This window comes from Amblyomma mixtum, chromosome 6 (assembly GCF_055824585.1).
Source record: "Amblyomma mixtum isolate Tamu chromosome 6, ASM5582458v1, whole genome shotgun sequence".
NCBI lineage: Eukaryota > Metazoa > Arthropoda > Arachnida > Ixodida > Ixodidae > Amblyomma > Amblyomma mixtum.
Window position 1 is genome coordinate 136966937 of NC_143017.1, and position 18720 is coordinate 136985656.

General features: G+C 42.9%; 1 protein-coding gene across 36 annotated transcripts in view; it reads right to left on the minus strand.

Annotated features, from left to right (window-relative positions):
- Window positions 1-18720, minus strand: part of l(1)G0196 (inositol hexakisphosphate and diphosphoinositol-pentakisphosphate kinase) — a 60587-nt gene that overhangs the window by 36563 nt on the left and 5304 nt on the right. For 24 of the 36 annotated variants that reach the window (XM_089549273.1, XM_089549283.1, XM_089549281.1 and 21 more), the window contains 13 exons: window positions 18473-18649; window positions 14836-14981; window positions 11886-11971; window positions 11035-11189; window positions 8514-8615; window positions 7056-7217; window positions 4596-4819; window positions 2691-2777; window positions 2539-2614; window positions 2294-2403; window positions 2138-2223; window positions 1839-1934; window positions 1007-1129 (listed from right to left, as the gene is read on the minus strand). In XM_089549273.1, coding sequence (XP_089405399.1) covers window positions 1007-1129; window positions 1839-1934; window positions 2138-2223; window positions 2294-2403; window positions 2539-2614; window positions 2691-2777; window positions 4596-4819; window positions 7056-7217; window positions 8514-8615; window positions 11035-11189; window positions 11886-11971; window positions 14836-14981; window positions 18473-18649 — 1630 coding nt within the window. The remainder of the gene's footprint in view (window positions 1-1006; window positions 1130-1838; window positions 1935-2137; window positions 2224-2293; window positions 2404-2538; window positions 2615-2690; window positions 2778-4595; window positions 4820-7055; window positions 7218-8513; window positions 8616-11034; window positions 11190-11885; window positions 11972-14835; window positions 14982-18472; window positions 18650-18720) is intronic. The other 12 variants (XM_089549298.1, XM_089549297.1, XM_089549293.1 and 9 more) reach the window with 3 other exon arrangements.

Below are 18720 nucleotides of genomic sequence, written 5' to 3' on the forward strand. Positions count from 1 at the left end.
TGATGACAATGAGCTCCATGCATAGAGCCTGTCCCATCGCGGCTGTATGCTGAAGTCAGTGTTCAGGTGTGCTGCTATGAAGTCACAAGAATCTTCAAGGGAGCAGGTGGTGCCAGAGAATGCACACGACCACATAAAGCCATTCCATCAAAATAAATAAATAAATAAAAAATAAAAGCTCCCTAGCCTCAACATAAGCTTCGGAGGTGGGACTGCATCTGCAGGTAGGCCTGCAGGAGATAAGATCTGAGTGCCAAAAGGAGGTGATATTGTACAGTATTAGACATCTGTAATTAAGCTGCTACTTCAAATTTTCAAAAATTTCTACGACCAGGCAGGCAAGCTTTGTCTAGTCGCTCCTTTGTAGCTGCCTTTGTTTCATTTTTTTTTTTTTGTAGCCAGCTTGGTATGGTCTTTCTTAAAAATTACTTCAAGAATGCCCAAGCATCATGACCTGGTACCAAAATTTTTGGAAAAAATGTGGATCTGAGTGCTTTTTACTCAGTATGTTCAACAGCTAGAACATTTGCAATCTTTGGGAGCAGCTAAAATGAAAGAATGATGAACAATATTAATAAGAAAAGAATGCACACAAAGCCGCCCTGCTAGTGCGCAATTCAAACTTTGTGTATGGCTCCTCTGGTGTATCCTGATGGTACGAAGCAAACCGGGCCACATTTTGGGGCATTTACGCATAGCATGCCACAGGCAAAAGTAATAGCTGTGTCTGTATTTACTGCATCAGAAAAACAGTCGGAACTTTCCAAGAAATAAGCACCATAGCGAATGGCATCGATGACTCCTGGTATTGTGCAAGAGACGACTGCGAATCTGAGCAATAAAGAAAGGCGCTACTCTGATGCCAGCTCATTCGTGTACCAAATGCTGCTATGTGACCTGGGTGCGTCACCAGTTTCCCCATGCAGTGGGATCGACCTAGGAGGGGTGGTGGGGATGGGAGGAGTTGCATGTGCCAGTACCAGTAAGACCGAGCTGCCAAGCGTACCTTGTCCGCCAGGGTACATACATCTGAAGACTCGGCCCAGCTCTTCAGCCTGCACTCGGCCGGCCGGTGTCAGCTCACCCCCCCACTTGAGGATGAGCACCAGCGACGGCTCCCTTGGGTAGTCTGCAGAGCAGAAACAAACGTCCCAGAGGGACACTGACGCCTAATACTACATGTTGGTCTAGCCCAGTGGATTAGTGCCACTCTCTATGACTAAGGAGCTACCCTCATGAAAAATGGAGCTCGTATAAGCTAGAAAGGCTTGAAGTATAGGAGATATATAGTAGTGCCGCCACCAGCCGTTACTGCATGTACACTATTGTGACATCACGTGAGATTTTTGTGAAACAGAAAAGAAAACATTAGTTTATGTATAAGCACACAACAGCTAGGTAATTTTATATGCCATCGCTACTAACTTATAACTCTACAACAAGGGCAAGAACAAAAAAACTGTGGAAGATTAACCAAAGCAAACCCAACACACAAAGTCCTTTAAAACATCACAAATTTCATTTGAGAGTCAGGACAAAGATATGTGAAATTTATTGCCAAATTCTCAGCAATGAACTTTTCTTTTGTTGCTGAACAAATGCCAGGAGAATCAAGAAAAGGCTGAGCAATCCCACTTTATCAAGGATAAAAAGCTCTTTGAAGCTTTCTCTGCATGTATAATGAAAAGTTCTTCTGGTGTATAAAAGTGAGAAAAGCACTACAGTGGGATTAAGCTGCAAAAAAGTAGCAATGCTTTGAGCCAAGCCAGTTTGTTCAACAGGCTTCTCCTTTCACATGGAGGCTGTAAACATCCTGAGACCCATGACAATGAACTTGCCATTTTCTAAAGGCTCCATGTGAGTTGCTGAGCGAGTGTTCACCGTCTTGCACTCATATTTAGGAGCCAAAGGAAGAGGGTGGGGAGTTTTTCTTTCTGCACATGCAATAAAACATTTTTACACAATTTCACAGCAGGGAAAATTGAATGAGGAAAAAGAAACAGCATCAACCAAAACGAAATGTACAACAGGATTTCTCAGAAGTGGGTGTTTGTTGATATGAGTTTTAGTGGCAACAAAAAGTTCTATTAGTAATATATTACACCTTCTGAACACAGCACTACTGGTCGCGACTTACCTTCATCACTGCTCGAGTGCCGAGGTCTTCCTTTAGGCTGGTACTTCAGTTGCACTTTGCGATTGATGCCAGAAAAATGTCCATACCTGCACATTGAAATGAGCAAAACAAAAAAGGGTCTGCATACCACAACGACCATTAAGGGGAAAACCTTACATTTCCAAAACTGATTTTAGCTGCTCAAGCTTGGCTTTGTTTTCCTCAACTTCCGGGTCAGACTTGTGTTCGATTTCACTCAGGAGGAAGCGTGAGATGTCCAGGATCTCCTGCAAGGTTTGCATGCACACAGGCATAGTGATGCAAGGTTTCTCTACGCAAAACAAGTTCAGTAACTGTAATGTTGCACTAAAACAAACAAAGAAGCAAACATGCAATGACACAATACTGAACACATCACATGCCTGCAACTGCTTTGGTTTTTTCAGTTTGATGTGACCATCCTTGAAGCCTCCATAATGCTCGAAAAGCTCGAAGAACCTGTGAAAAAGGGTGAAATAAGTTAACTGCTGGCATGCACAGTGCACATTCAGCTAGCACTGCAGGCTGTGCTTACTTTGGGTGTTTCACCTCCATTTTCATTTTTTGCTTAGGTGTGCGATCCCCATGACGAATAACAGCAATGACGCATCTGAGTTCCATCCTGAATGCAAGGCAAAAAGAGAAGAGTCATGAATGAGACGGCATGCATGCTAAGTGCAAACTAAAGATTGATGACATTCTGTAGCCGCCACCCACATCACCGGTTCCTAATCTTTCTTTAGCCTTGAAAACCAGAACGCCTTATATAATGTGCTGAGGAAAACTGTGTGACTTGGCTTCTATCCCTTCCTAATATCAATGCAAAATATAGTACCGTATTTACATCATTGTAAGCCGGCATATTTTTTTCATTATTTTAAAATCCGAAGCAGGGGTGTCGACTTACAATCAAAACCAAAGCATGGCCCCATAAATAAAGGCAGACAAACGAGATATCAGGGATACTACAGTGTTGTTGCAATTTTATGTTTGCTTTACGGCTCTATCCAGTAGCATTCAGCTATTCTGGGCGCTTGTTTGGAAGGATTTATTACTATTATTTTTTTTTTTCTTTTAGAGATGTGCACTTGGCGCTCATGGGAGCGTTGATAGTTGATGGAAGGGCAGCTGTTCCAAAAGCGGAACAGCAGCACTTCCGGGGAGTGCCAGTAGCTGATGGAACAGCAGACGTTGCTTGTGCATAGTTTCTCTTTGGCTCTGTTTGGTGCGTTTTACTTGACTGCCAGCCATGTTTTACCATTTTAATAGTGCTTCGTCAATTGTCATTTGTGCTCCAGGGCTGGAAAGTGTTAGGTGCTCGTTCACGGCTACATTCAAGACGGCTGTCATTATTTACGCCGAAGAAAAGAACAACTGAGTGCCAGGCCACAAGTTCGATGTTTCCGAACGGGTGATGCAGTAGTGGCTGCAGTGAGGCAAAACTTTCAGTTGTTCGACGTGACGCTGTGGTGCGGTTGTTTGCGAAGTGCAGGACTTTGCGGGACAATGACGTTAGGACGGGCTATGGGACCACAGCAGCGATGACGACGGCAGCACTAGTGAGGACAATGACACAAGCAAGGACCAGTAGTCCAGTGGTAAATACATTTTCATTTTGGAATGTGCCCACGGGCACATGTTTTTTCTTTTCCCCGGCACCTAATATTGGGGAGTGAACTTACATTCGAGTTGATTTGCAATCACGTAAATACAGTAACATGCAGACACAGTGCCTTTAAAAAAAAAAAAAAAAAGAAACTCCAAATATAATTAATAATGACTGGCTGCATAGCGAAACAGTCTATATATTAGTCTCAAAATATAGCTGGCAAAGGAAAGGTGGGGGTATAGGCATGCATAAACTTATAAACTAGAGCAGGGGTTCTCAAACTGGGTTCCGCGGAACACAGGGGTTCCGCGGGCTGTCTTCTTGTGTTCTGCGAGAACCCTCACCGGCCCTGACCCGGCAGCTGATATGAGACTGGCTCTGAGTGCTGCTGAGCCACGCTTTTACTTGCTCTCAAAAGGGAAGCAGTACCACCCATCACATTAGTATTTGTATTAATCTGTGCAATAAACATTTAACCTCTGCAACTCTCTCTTTGCAAAAATGCACTCGACAACATTGCTGGTAAGTGAAAGCAGGGGGGAAGGGGGGGGGGGGGGGGGGGGGTTCCCTGGAACTTATTGAAGGCTTTTGGGGTTCCTCCAAGCAAATAAGTTTGAGAACCCCTGAACTAGAGGAATACAAAAACACACTCCAAGGAGTCCAAGGGTTCTGCAGAATCCAGTTTGAGAGCCCTTATCTACACACCTACCACACAGATTCCATGGACATTAGATGTAATCAATATTTCAAGATAATACAAGTTCGGGTTAATGATTTGTTCGCTGTAAAAAAGGGCAAAGGAGGCCAAAATGCAAGGAGGAGTGGACGCACATTTTCCCGAAGGTAGTGGGCACGATGGGAGGATCATCCAGCTGGAAGGGCATGGACCAGGGGATGTGGAGCTGAGGGGCCAGCTCCCGCAGAATCATGTTGCCCAAGATCTTGGCACAGTCGTCGTAGTACTTCATCGAGTTCTTCACAAAGCTGAACCCGTTCACGTCACACACGTATGACTTGCCATTGGCCCTCAGCAGGTCAAAGCCACAAACGGTTTGCTGCACCACGGTTGCAAAGGGCCGCCCCCCCACTCATTACGGGAACACACAAAGGCACACTAAAGGAAAAAAAAAGGTTACCCCCTGCTGCACTGAAGAATAAATAATCTGCAACCAAGTAAACATTCTGAGACATCTAAATCATTACAATGCAAAGAGCTTTAAGTTGTACACGAGGTGAACTCAACATATTATGAGTGATAATTTTTGCGTACTCTTTATATTAAAGCTCTAAACATGCCACAACACATATGATCACCCTGTGCAGAGTTGCTCAATCTTGCATCTTATAGAATAGACAGTGCTTAATGGGGTGTGCAGGTCTAAAAAAATTTTTTTTTTTTTATTAATGACATGGCCCACATATACATTACCATGAAAGTGTGCTTTTTAACGTTACACCTACCATTTTTCTTTCCATAGCTCGCTCCGTTGTCCTTAAGCTGAACCCTCTTTGTTAGCCTCCGCGTTTCTGCCCCACAGGTGAGTAACGGTACCGGTAAGATACAGCTTTTGTATACTAAGTATGCACATAGATTTTGGATAACTACACTAGAATATGATCTATAAGCAGATACTATGTGGTTTTAATTGGGCTCTTTGTTACAGGCCATTAACCAAAAACTGTTAATAAATTATTAGAAACATTTACAGAACTGCAGCACCCAAGATGCACTCTGTGCAGTGATGCTCTTTCTGCACTTGCCTCAGTGAAAATACATTGGTAAAAAAAAACCTATGAATGGAACAAACAAAATAGGATGGCTGGCAATTTAGGAAAGCAAATAATTAAAGTTTAGGCACTATGCAAATTCCAGTAAATATAGCATCCCTGCACAGCTCTAACTCTCCCAAATAAATTGATTCCAAGCTCATTTCAATTACCCAAAGCAAACCAGAGAAAAAGCCCGAAAGGTATACACAGTAGCTGTAAAATCACGAACAGAGATAAAGAGACTTGAAGACAGTGTGCACTTATGGAGCCACGGGAAATTGTGTCACGGGAAGCATTGGCTGCACTGCTCTGATGCTGTCTTAGAAGGTGTCAAACGAAAGGGGCTTAAACTGAGCTCTCACACAGAAGCAAGATAGTGGCAGCTCAAGGGCAGTTTCGGAATTACAATTGCGTGAAGTGGAACTTCATTTCGAAGCTCGCATTTCACTTTTCAACCACAAGACCCTCAAAATATTCATTTTTTAATACTTTGGGATCATTTTAATCATGAATATTTTGCGGAGATATAGTTTGATGTATATTTAGAAAGAAAAATTGCTTTTATAAAAATTGACTTTTCAGCGATTTTTTGCAATCACAAGACCCACATGCCCCCTTCAATTGTGCAGGAAAATATACTCAGACAAGCCACAGAGAAGGTTTAATCTAAAAATAAAAAAAATCCAGGTTCAATGAAAATATCGGGAGGGTGGGTGTTTTAGCAAACCTGATTACAAGGACAAATTGCTCTGTCTTAGGCGAAAGTGTAAAAACATGCAAGCAAACCTAGCACAATAAATGCTGTGTTGCAGCCCAGCCCACAGCACACTATGACAAGCCAATGTATTGCACACTTGTACCAGCATGCAACCATTAAAGAGTCCTTGCAACAGTTTTGAAGTCAGCCATAAAATATGTGCATTATACAGAATAAAGCTTACTGAGCATTCATGGCACATGTAAGTTCTCAAAGGCAAGCAGGTAATTTACAAATAATTTTTAAAACGTCCCATTTCCAAGCCTAACGGCAACATCTGGTGCCGGTCTCTTCATGAAATCCTGTCTTGCAATGTCATGAGGCTTGAGTGATATCAGTCGTGACCAGCTCTCAATGGCTCGCCAATAACCACAATGATGTTCACAGATAGAGCATGTAAAAGAGGTGGGGTGCATGGCTGCCTGTAAAAGGTGGCAGCATTGCTTTCTTCCATTCTCCTCTCTGTTGCCTTACGAAGGTCGGATAGCGCACGACAAAACAAATAAAGAAGTTGACAACCGAGCCAGGTGAAGCAGTCGTAGAAAAAGCACGGTCCTGGCGTGTAAATTTTTGCGGAAGTATGACGGATGATTCAATATCTACCAGTCTCTCCCTTTTCTTACCTTCAGTGCACACCATTGAAAGAACCCCTTAGATCTTTGAGCACTACTTCAAATAACATGGAAAAATATAAAGTGAAGGGAAAGAAGGGCATGTCCGAAATGCTGCACAACATTTAACTATACAGAGAGGGGCGTGGTTACCTTAAAGGCCAAGCAGACCTTGCGAGCAATCAGCTTCTCAGTGTTGGTCAAGATGACAGGGTAGCGCACTTCTTTGCCTTCCTTGTCACGCTCCACTTTCCCGTCCAGGGCAGGGGACTTGCGGGCCTCTGCATGCGCATAGTCTGGACCCACAGTGTACACCTGGGGGAAGGAAGACGGCCACTGCCTATGTGTCTGAGGGCGCGACACACTCGAGCAGTGAAAAAGCATGACACAGAAAGGAAAATAAGTGTGCTTTCAGCACTGGAGTTCCCACTGAAACAATGCTACCCTAGATTAGTACGGCTACAAAGTGAAAAAACAATTCTAATCACTGAATTTATACCGCTACATGCATACGTTAAGACTAAGGCTTCATCATAACACAGTAAAGTGGTCGAATATCAGGTTTGTGCAAATAGTGTTTTTTTTTTCCGTTTGAAGCGAATTCCAAGCAAATATTTCAAGTACTTCTTGCACACAAAAAAGGCTGCACGGCAAACTACGCATTTTCAAAATCATGTATTTTTTTAACAGACAAGGCCATAACATGAAAAAAAGAGAGAGTGCATTGAAGCTTTGCAACACACATTCAAGCTGTGTTGACTTTCTGCAAAAATAGCCATTGGAAATTTGGGCAGTCAACCTACTTGTGAACAGTAGTTTTAGGGCTAGTTGGTTGTGCATTAAAGGATTGCAAAAGCACTCAGAAGACGAAGACACAGCAAAACGGACACACACTGCGCTTACATGTGGACAGCCAACGTATCTGTGGGACTTCTGCCAACTGCTGGTCTTTACTGTGATTACGTCATTGTGCAACTGTTGCTTTTAAGTGGTGACTCCATGGGATTCTGCCAGTCAGGCATATGCACCGTGTGCCTGCGTGCCCGGCGCCACATCGTGTCTGGCCTCGGAAAGGGGTGCCCATCTCCACGAGCCTCATGCTAGCTCCCTCCTGTGCCTGCACCCTCGCAGTTGATTAATGAATTTCACGTGGAGAAGAGCAGCTGCAGCATCTGCAGCCAGCTCAGACTCATCCAGCGGAAGTCAAGGGAGCCATACATTTTCCAACTGATGCATGCTGCCGTGGTGGCTCCGGCGTGGGCACAGACACCTGGCAGGTACAAATCTAGACGTAGTGCTTGCGCCTGCTTACGCTGTCGTGCACATGCACAGGCTGCTTAGAATACGCATGGGGGCACGCATGCCTAGGTGGTATCCATGGAGTTGGGGCCACCCCAGAGGAGGGACGCTGAATCGAAACTACGCGAAGCGACCGTTCCAAGAAACATTCCTCACTTAAGATGAATATTTGAAGTTCGAATACCAAACTTTCGGGTGGAATACTTTATATACGATCGAATATTCGAAATTACTGCATGCTCACACGGCCCTGTCAAACATGCAATCATGCTCACTTCTTATAATACAAGCCTTATTTGCAACAGTGCTTACCTTGACGTCGGTGCCATCAGTGGGCATAAACTCCTCATAGATAAACGATCCTGTCTTTCTTACTCTACTTTCAGGTGAGTAGACACTGCTCCTGCTACCAATCTGAAACGAAATGGGAAACAGCAATCAGGTTTCCACATTCAAAAGCCTTGTGCTACTGTTTGTGCACCAATGAGCTGAAGCACATACCGCAGAAATGCATGGAAACACAAAGCAGCACTGACGATCATGAGAGAGCACCAGAATGTGCCAAGAGATGCTGCAGCAGCATTAATAAGTGTCGCAAACATAGCAACAGCTTCAGATGAAAGCTGCCAGTATGGAGCAGGTTCAATTATTTGACCTTTCTTGATTTGAGCTTAGAATTGGGTGAAGCTTATGTTCATGCCCTGTCAAAATGATATAAAATAGTATTTCAAGAACCATTTATTAGTGATAACTCTAAAAAAAAAATGCTCATTGGCACAGGCTGCTTCTCAGAAATCTTGCACATCATTACCCATCAGATCTTTAAGTACCAGCCAAATACTCAAGACAATACACGCACAAAAAAAAATTGGATGGAGTTATTTACAGATGATCATAATGCTGGGCCTCCTCAGCCTTTAGTAGGGGGGCGTGCGCATGCATATGTGAATTTATCACTTGTATCTATAGTCATGTGCTATCGACACTATTAAGATGTAACAACACAAATGGAAGGATGGCAGTTGAGACCTCATTTATAGTTTTGATGTCATCTTCATTTCTAACTGCCGTTCTTACACAAGGGCTGCTAGTGAACCAGGTAGGCTACACAGCCTTTGAAAATAAATTCTGTTCAAGAGCATATTGAGGAGCATTTCAAGAACACGCTCTTCTGATCCTTTTTTGGCGTCACATCCAGCAGAAAAGTGGCAGTTTTCAGAGGCATTATATTTGCATTCTTCTCAGCCCACTTGTTTTGTAAAAAAAAAAATATATTTTTAGATTTTGCGACCTGCTGATAGATCATTTCTTTAACTTTCAGAAAATATATTACACTTCAGTATTCGTGACTTTAAAAATGCCTTTCTGGTCCTTTTTGGTTGTCCTGTTGAGTGGAAAAGTGGAAGTTTGAGTCATTATTTGGATTTTCCACAAAAAGAGTATTTTTCGAGGTTTATGCACCTTTTCTCAGGAACTATATGGTGTAAAGAAACAAAGATTGTCCACAAATTTATGCCTTTTACATGACTGGAGCTAGAATCAAGAGCCAAAGTTGTATTTTTATGACAAAAAAAAAAGTCATTCGCGAGGGTGGTAATTTTATTGCACTGAGAAAGAAAAAAACCCATCAAAAATCTATCTCTTCCTCAAAAAGCATTGTTTTAGTCCAGTTTTGTAGAATAACTGTGTGCACTCATAAAAAATTTCAGGCCCCTGCATACAGTAGATTTCAGGAAAAAGGTACGTTTTGTGTTGTGTTAGGTTTAGTGGCGAATAAGTAAGGCTATAATGCACCAAACAAAAGGTATTGAAAATTCTTTTGTGCGGGATTTTATAAAAGTGTAAAAAAGAACAAGAAAAAGGCAGACTAAAGGAAAAAATAAGAAACAAAAATAAACAACACTAGACAAGATTTTCAAGCAGGTTTGAACTCTAATGCAAGCAGCATTCATTTAGAAGATTGCTATCAAATATCACAGCCATAGTTTCTACTACAACAATTCAACAGCAAACTTTTGAAAACCATTTTTGAAGTCTCGTCCGACTTTAAACGGTAGATAGTACAATGCATTCTGGCCCAATATTAATACACAGACAGTGGTTTTAGTGCCAAGGCTAATGCAATCAGAATGTACCACGGTTGTAGCTTTGAAGCTTAAGGGGGGACACTGGTCCTGAAAAAAAAATTTTTATTAATGAAGTCACAGTTACGAAATCTTCACGGAATATGTATTTTTGTGTGCTGATTCTAAATATGTCATTTAATTTCATGTAGAACAATTCCTTGAGCACTTATGCACTTTTTATGCTAGTACTTTGCGAAGAGTTTTGAAGAAAATTTGCTGCGGGAAACTCGATGAAATGTATGCCATTGGGTTCTCTTGACACCAAGGAATACAATAAGGGTAAAATTGTCTTCCTGCCTATCATAGAACTTAAGTTGTAGAGTTTTGAAGTTGTCGCTTCAGAAATGAGAAGGAAATTGTGTATTCCTGTTTCTGGAGTGGCAGCTTCAGTACCCTATTACTCCTGTTCTATGAGAGGCAGGATGATAATTTTACCTTTATTGTATTCCTTGGTGTCAAGAGAACCCAATGGCATACATTTCAGCGAGTTTCCCACAGCAAATTTTCTTCAAAACTCTTCACAAAATACTTGCATAAAAAGTGCATAAGTGCTCAAGGAATTGTTTTACATGAAATTAAATGACATATCTAGAATCAGCGCACAAAAATACATGTGCCCTGAAAATTTCATAACTATGACTAAATTAACTAAATTTTCTTTTCAAGACCAGTGTCCCCCCTTAAGCAAAACGTCAGCAGCGACTGACCTTGCGAAACAGGCGTTGGCTGCCACCCCCTGCACTTGTTGGGTAATAGATGTAGATGTTGTGATCTTCAGCTGAAATTGGCTTTTCCACAAAGGGCTTGTTGAATGTCACACCGTTGACTTCAACGTGATCTTCACCTTCAACAAGTTCCCGTTCTGAATGAGATGAAATTAGTAGCACTGAATTCACTTAGAAAAGGTGCCAAATAAATCTAGCCCAAAAACAAGAGTGCCAATATTTTCACAAGTCTTGCAGTGAACATTAGACACGAAAATCAAAATATATATTAAAAATATACGCATTTTCAATGACACATATACAAGAGCAGCTTTGGAGGAATGCAGTTTTGTTTGTATGCAACATCACTGTGGTTTAAAGCACATATATTTTTCTTCCATGTGGAACTTTCAGAAACTCTTCTGGCATGATACATAGATGGCATCGTGGATCAGTTATGCTCCATGTCGTAACCAAAAATTCCCTCAGTTTGACCCCGAAATCCGTATTGCACACCCTCTTTCCCCACAGCAGCTTTAAAATTTAACTCTGGCAATTGGGAAAAGTGAGACCATTTCAGTTCTTAAACTTCCCCTAAACTCCATAAAAATTTCTTTTTCATCAAATTTTACTCCTCAAATTCTTTGAAAAAAGAAAAATTCCCCAAATGGAACATCAATGACAAGGATAAAATTCTGCTGCCACGACACAGCAATTTGTAAACAAAATCATTTCAAAAATCGTGCCGAGTGCACCCATGCATGCCTGCTTATTACTAGCTGCCAACAAAATAAAATCGCCACCATAATCCCCTACAAACATGCAAAGCATGAGAAAAGCTATAAAAGCCATACGTTTCTCATCAGCAGACTCTCTGTCCAAGACAGCATATCTTGGTAACTCTATGCCTGCATCTTCAAGGATGCTGTAGACTTTCCTCCTGGGTGAAAAAAATTGCCAACATTATATTGCTGTGCAGGCTCATTAGCATTCTTCTAATCAAGAGGCTATATGCTGCTTAATCCAACAGTCAGAAAAAGCGAAAGGCAAAAAGAAACAAAGCAAGCCTCACATTCTTTGCTTAACAAACAGTTATATTTTTGTTCAGAGCTTACTAATTGTAACGGTACAGTAGTAGGACCTTGGTGACACGAATCCTAGGAGGTCACAAAAAATGTTTTCACCATAAAAAAAAAAAAGATTGACACCTGCATGCAGAAGCACAAAACATGCATTCACGTGGATGTGCTTTCAGCAGACGGGATCCACTTACTGCTGCGTATCACCACGTACTGCTCGTGGTACCTACTGCGGGACTGGCGATAGCAATGTCGGCGATGTACCTGCCATGCATTGTCGCTCAGTACTAACAGTGCGTTCTGCTTGTGGGTGTGGCCATGGCTCCCAATTTCATATCATCCACAGTTCGGTACATCCAAAATTCAGCCCATTCAACACAGAGCCCTTTGGCTGGGAAATTTTACCAATTTGTATCATGCTTAAATTTGTAACAGCAGTGATCACATCATCAAGATTCTACTGTATTCAACATAACGTAAAAAATAACTGTTCGGTCAGCACTGCTGACAACTGCTGTACAGTGGTACGCTACACGATACTGACTACCTGCAGCTGACCACATGTAGGCAAGGTGGGCATATACAGAGTCCATGATAGTGCTGTTCCGGTGGAAATATTGGCTTTTGAGTGCAAATAACAGATCCAATCCAGTAACAGTACATCATCACATTCACAAATCTTTCACATGGAGAAAGGCAGTGTGACAGGGTGCTGTCATGGACACTGTACGAACACTATGAAGTGAAAGTAAAATTTTTCTTCCTTCATGATTGGCTTGGCAGCACTGGAATACAACTAACTTAAGAGTGAGTCCTAGGGCCACTAGCAGGAAAGCAGACAGAACAAAGATGTTGGGAAACAAACTAAGCAAAAGTAAAGTCAAACACAAAGAACCAATGTCAGAAGCTATACCAAAAAAAAGGCTACTCCACAACCAAAAATTTCTCCCTTTTACTTTGTTCTCTTTCTTTGTCATATTTAAAATTTATAGTTTTGTCTCAAGGCAAGTCAACTGCAGTATAGCCCCGCTGTTACGTTCTCGGATGCTGCGTTTTCCTGGCTACAGTTTCTTGTTGAATTATTTTGAAGAAAACTTTCCCAGGTGGTCAAATTACTTTATTGCGGATCTTGAATCTACAAAATGTATATAATCGAGAATAAATAGTAAAAAAGTTAGGAACAGTACTTTGGTGACAGCATCACTCACAACTGGAAAATGTTCAATACAATTTCACGAGCGACGGTGATAAACAAGCTAAGAGCAGCACCAATAAAGATAGAAATCAACTTCCGCCGCCTCTGCAAGAGAGTGCCCAAAAAGAGAAAACACGTTTCGCGCGACTCCGTTGCGATCCCGCGGTGGAATCAAAACCGTGTAGGCGCTTTGCCGCAGAGAGCGAGAATACCTCGCGAGCAACGGTGATAAGCAAGCTAAGAGCAGCGCCAATAAAGATAGAAATCAACTTCAGCAGCCCCTGCAAGATAGTGCTGACAAAAAGAAAACTCAAATTTCGCGCGACTCCGTTGCGATCACGCGGAGAAACCAAAACTACAAAAGGGGTGTTGCCGCAGTCTGTGGCGCCGCACTAAAGCTAGACATAAGTTCTGCTTATCTCCGTAAGAAGGCAGCACAAAATTCAAACACTTCTTGTAAGTCCTAAGAGGTGGCAGCACCCCCCAGTGAGCACGCATTGTTCTTTTGGCGCAAAATTTCAAACGGAAGATCGAAACCGTACCCGTACGGCAAAGACCTTGCGGGACAGAAAACCGTCGCCATACATATACGGCAAAAACCTTCAAAGGGTTAAGCCAGTACTGCCCAAGCTCCCATAGAAACCCACGCAATACAACATCGCGATAGTGGCAGTGTTCCCGCATGATAAGCTGCGAGTGTCACTTCGCGATAGTGATTTAACCTGTGCCGGAACTTTGACAGCCTACGTTTAGCACGCAATGCGCGCAAGTGCAACGGCGCACCGGCCAAAGAGGGACTCTACTCATCTATTCTATCGGCGCTTGGCCTCAACCGTGTTCAGCGGCTTCCAATGTGTTGCACCTACACCAACGCTGTGCTCGCTTGCGAGCGGCATGGTTCTTGCCGCAACTGTCTGTGCAGTACCACTGCCGCTGCAGCATGAGCGTGAACGACCAAAAGAGCGAAAACGAAACTATGCTCCGGCAAATGGCGCGCGAGCAGCTGTGTACAAGATGTGGTTCCACAGGTTTGCTGCGAAGCCATGTTTCTGCCATCCTCGTTTTCCTTGTCACCTGCAGCTTAAAAGCGTAATTTCTAGGTGCCAGTAGACGAAAGTATAGGACTGAAGCGGCCGCCACGAAAACAAAGCAGAAGTGCGCACATGTGCCCCAACTTTGTCCACCCGTAACAACGAGGTTCCACTGTACTCAAGGAGGCAGGAAAAACCAGTCATTTAGGTATTATTGCTCATGATTGTAGGTCACTAAAGGGTAAAAAAGTATGAGTGAAGTTCTTCTGAAACAAAGTCTGAAATCTTCAAGGTCAGTGGGCTGCAAGACGGCACCTTAATGATAAGAGGAACCTTAATGAATAACTGGTGAATACCAACATTTTTAAGCATAAAAGAACACTACTGAATCACTTTTTTGTTTCTTATTCTCATGTACCAATCCTATCTTTGAGTCTGTAAATAAACCTCCTGTAATTACAAACTACTGAACAGTCAAAGCTCCCGTCCAAAACCTTACCTGTCTTGTATGTCATACTGCATAAAAAGGTCATTGACAATGAATGGATTCCTGAGTTCAGCATATTCAATGGCCTTGTTCAGGGGAAACCCTTTGGAATGAAAAGACACAAGACAGTCGCAGAGCGGCCACTCCTCAACTGGTTCCTGCAGAAATAAAACAAAGAAATGGCACTCCATCAGCTGCATTCAGGCTACCAATTAAATAGATGCCACAGTTTATTAACAGAGTGCATGATAAAAAAGTTGTGCCAACAGGCAAGTACTAAAACTAGGGGGACAATTAAGCTATGCCTTAAAGGTGCACTGAAGAGGAATCTGAACTCGTCTTTTTGCCGCGGGAACTCGATCTACACGTTCCTAGCATTCTTAGAAACAGCGACTTATTGCCCTGTGTGGCCGATTTCCCTAATTAAATCGAATTAACGCCCGGCTCCCGCCTTTTTTTTTAATTCTGCCTCGTACGGTGGGCGGAGTCGACCAACGCAGGGAGTGCCTTTCAGCCAGCTCCGTGGAGGCTTTGCTTTCGCTTCATTTTGTTTTCTAGGTTTCCGTGAATAAATAGTTTCATTTGCAGATAATACAACCGCAAAATAAGCCCGCAGAAATAAAAATACGCGTGGACTATTTGCTTCTACGGGCTACTACGTATTACTCCGCCGATGGCAGAGCGGCAAGCCACCACGGGACTGGGTGAAAGGCACTCCATGCGTTGGTCGACTCCGCCCACCGTACCAGGCAGAATTAAAAAAAAAAGGCGGGAGCCGGGCGTTAATTCGATTTAATTAGGGAAATCGGCCACACAGGGCAATAAGTCGCAGTTTCTAAGAATGCTAGGAACGTGCAGATCCCGCGGCAAAAAGACGAGTTCAGATTCCTCTTCAGTGCACCTTTAAGGGTACTACAAAGTAACAGCGTTAATTGTTACTTCCTACTTTCTTTCTTAATTATTATCTTTTTCTAACTATAGGCTCTCATTAGCATACATCACTAGGCATACTAAAGGACGTGACACACCAGAAGCTATGCAAGGGCTCCTTTTAACTAAGTCGAACAAACGTGCTTCAATGGCATATGGGTAGCATGTCCCAACTCGAACCCAATGGTCATGGGTTCGATTACAGAGTGGAAATGAATTGCCGAAGTGTGTAGTGAACAGCCCGAATGTAGAAACGTTTGTTGATAATTTGAGAGCCTTTTGTATGTGAAACCCTTTTCTTTTTGGTTTCTTTTTTCGCATCATCTGTTTGCTCTTGCATGACGCTCGCGCATATCTTGTTTTTTTATTTGTATCTGTGCTCACGCCTGCTTGGAGTCAAGCAACTCCGCAGTATTAAATAAATAAAATAAATAAATAAAAATTACTCCAATACCTTTTTCAGAGTAATTAATTTACTTTACATTCTTATATGCCATAAAACATTTCAATCACCCGCCGCGGTGGCTCAGTGGTTACGGCGCTCGGCTACCGGCTCGAAAGACGCGGGTTTGATCTCGGCCGCGGCGGCCGAATTTCGATGAAGGAGACATTCTAGAAGCCCGTGTACTGTGCGATGTCAGTGCACGTTAAAGAACCCCAGGTGGTCGAAATTTCCGGAGCCCTTCACTACGGCGTCCCTCATAGCCTGAGCTGCTTTGGGACGTTAAACCCCAATAAACCAATAAACCAAAACATTTCAGTCATGCTACGTAATGACAAATTAACTCGATGTTTAATCATTTTCATTCCATAGCTCATTATGTAATGTCCCAACCATCTTGACTAAACCAGAATCAGTGTGACAATGCGCACGGCTTTTCCTCCGAATGGCCGCTCTAACGCTCTCGCGTTACAACCACACATGACACTTTTTCATGATACTTAAAAGTGGTTTCCAGTGCTCTTATATCGCTTTCAGGCGCCATTTTTTGTTTCCATTGTAAACAAATATGTTTAGGTCTAATACTAAACTGAGGGCTCAAGAGAAATAATTTGTTAATTTTCCGGCACAGAATACCAGTGGCTGATACTCTACAAGGATGTGCAAAAATTCATTAGTCATAACTGACGGAAAAACCAACATCCAAATGCCAGGAATTGTCATGTAAACATCCGAAGGATCACGGAATCAACTTCTGTTTCGAAGATGCACATTGTCATCCAGGGTCATCTAGCAACTGCAATTGCTGGATGACCCTGTTAATAAAACGTTTTGAAATGATCAATCAAAGTGTGGGCAAGGTTTGTAACATCGCAGATGCAATGGTGTCCCCAGAAATTGCATGAGCTGAGATCAGAAAAATAGCGAACTTTAAAAATTATCTGGACAAAAACAACATAAAAAAAGGCTGCATATTTTAGTGGCAGTGGTCCGGGTGGAGAGAAGAACCTGCTGTAAATGTTTTGCTAAAATAAACGTACCACGAAAGAAGAAAGAAAATGAGGAGTCGGCCTTAAAGGGACACTGAGGAGAAATTGAAGTTGGCTTGTATCGACAGAATACCAGCTCCTGATTACAAAAACGCCACTCATACTGACAACAAAGCTCTTGTAACGTAGAAAAGAGCAAGAACCAAAATACAGGTATCGCCGCCACAGGCCAAACTCGCAAGCACAAGCGTGATGACGTCATAGGACAAAGCAGTGTTGCTAGAACCAATGGTTCTAGCAACTCTAGGACCGGAGAAGCCACAAATCCCTGAGGCGCAGCCAATGCATGCGCAAATGTCCTTGACGTCGCCAGATGGCGCCACGTGCCCGGCAGCTACGCGCGCTCCTGAAGCATCGGGACCAATCAGCGCCTGTTTTCCGGCGGTAGGCGTGCTCCCGGTATTCCGCTAGCGGTAACAAGGTACACGGTATGCTAAAGGTGTCTATTTGCGAGAACTTCGTTGAAGACTTCGAGAACGAGATCCATCGTAACGCTGGCAAAACGCCAGTGCAAACGTAATCGAAGCGACTGTAGCGACGGCCGCAATAGCCGATAGATGCCTTCAGCGTGCGGCTGGCGGTAGCTTTCTTTTCGGCTGTTGCTAGGCCGCACCGCTGGGCCGCCAGAAATCACGGAGTCTGCGCTACGTCATGCGCACGTCATGTTTCACGTCACTTAGTCCTGTGTCGTCATAGGAGAATCCCAAGTTTGAATCAGAGTGGCGGGAAAAACTTTTTCAACTTCGAATCCAAATTTCTTAGAAATAAATGCATCTTTCGCTGCCGGCCAAGTGGCAACAAAACCATGACATGCCGAACTATCGGATTTTACTATAAAAAAAATATTAATAGTGCTCTCCTCAGTGTCCCTTTAAATGGCACCTATGCTTTGAAAGGGCATGCTCTGCCGAAAAAAAGATTCCTAGCTGCCTTTGCTATGAACACTCACTCAAAAGTACAAGAAACAAAACGCCAATGAGCGGAAACATGGCATCGTACCAACTAAACTCAACACTGCATCTGAACATACATTTAGCAGGGCATCGAGAAAAACCTGACACTGTAACCACCATGAAAATGACGTGCACGCACAGGAACTGCGATGGGATCGATCTCGCAAAAGGCAAGTAATAACATGGATTGTACATTCAGAGTCACGAAACTCCAAAAAAGTGCCTGTGGTTGCAACCACGATGTTAAGGGTTTGCCACTGTTCTTTCGGACTCACATTGAGGATGACTTCCTCTGGAAACACAACAGTTTTGATGTACTCAAATTCTTCAAGCCTTGTGAGAATCTCTTTCATTGGCTTGGACTGAGACTTCTTGGCCATGGCACAAATGCCAACAAGGACTTGCTTCCCTGGAGCAAGACTCTCATCTTCAGAGTCTGCATGTTCGGGATCCTAGAACAAACATGGAAAAGGAATAACTTAAGCAAATAACACCCAAACCTAGTTTCACAGTTCTCGTTTTC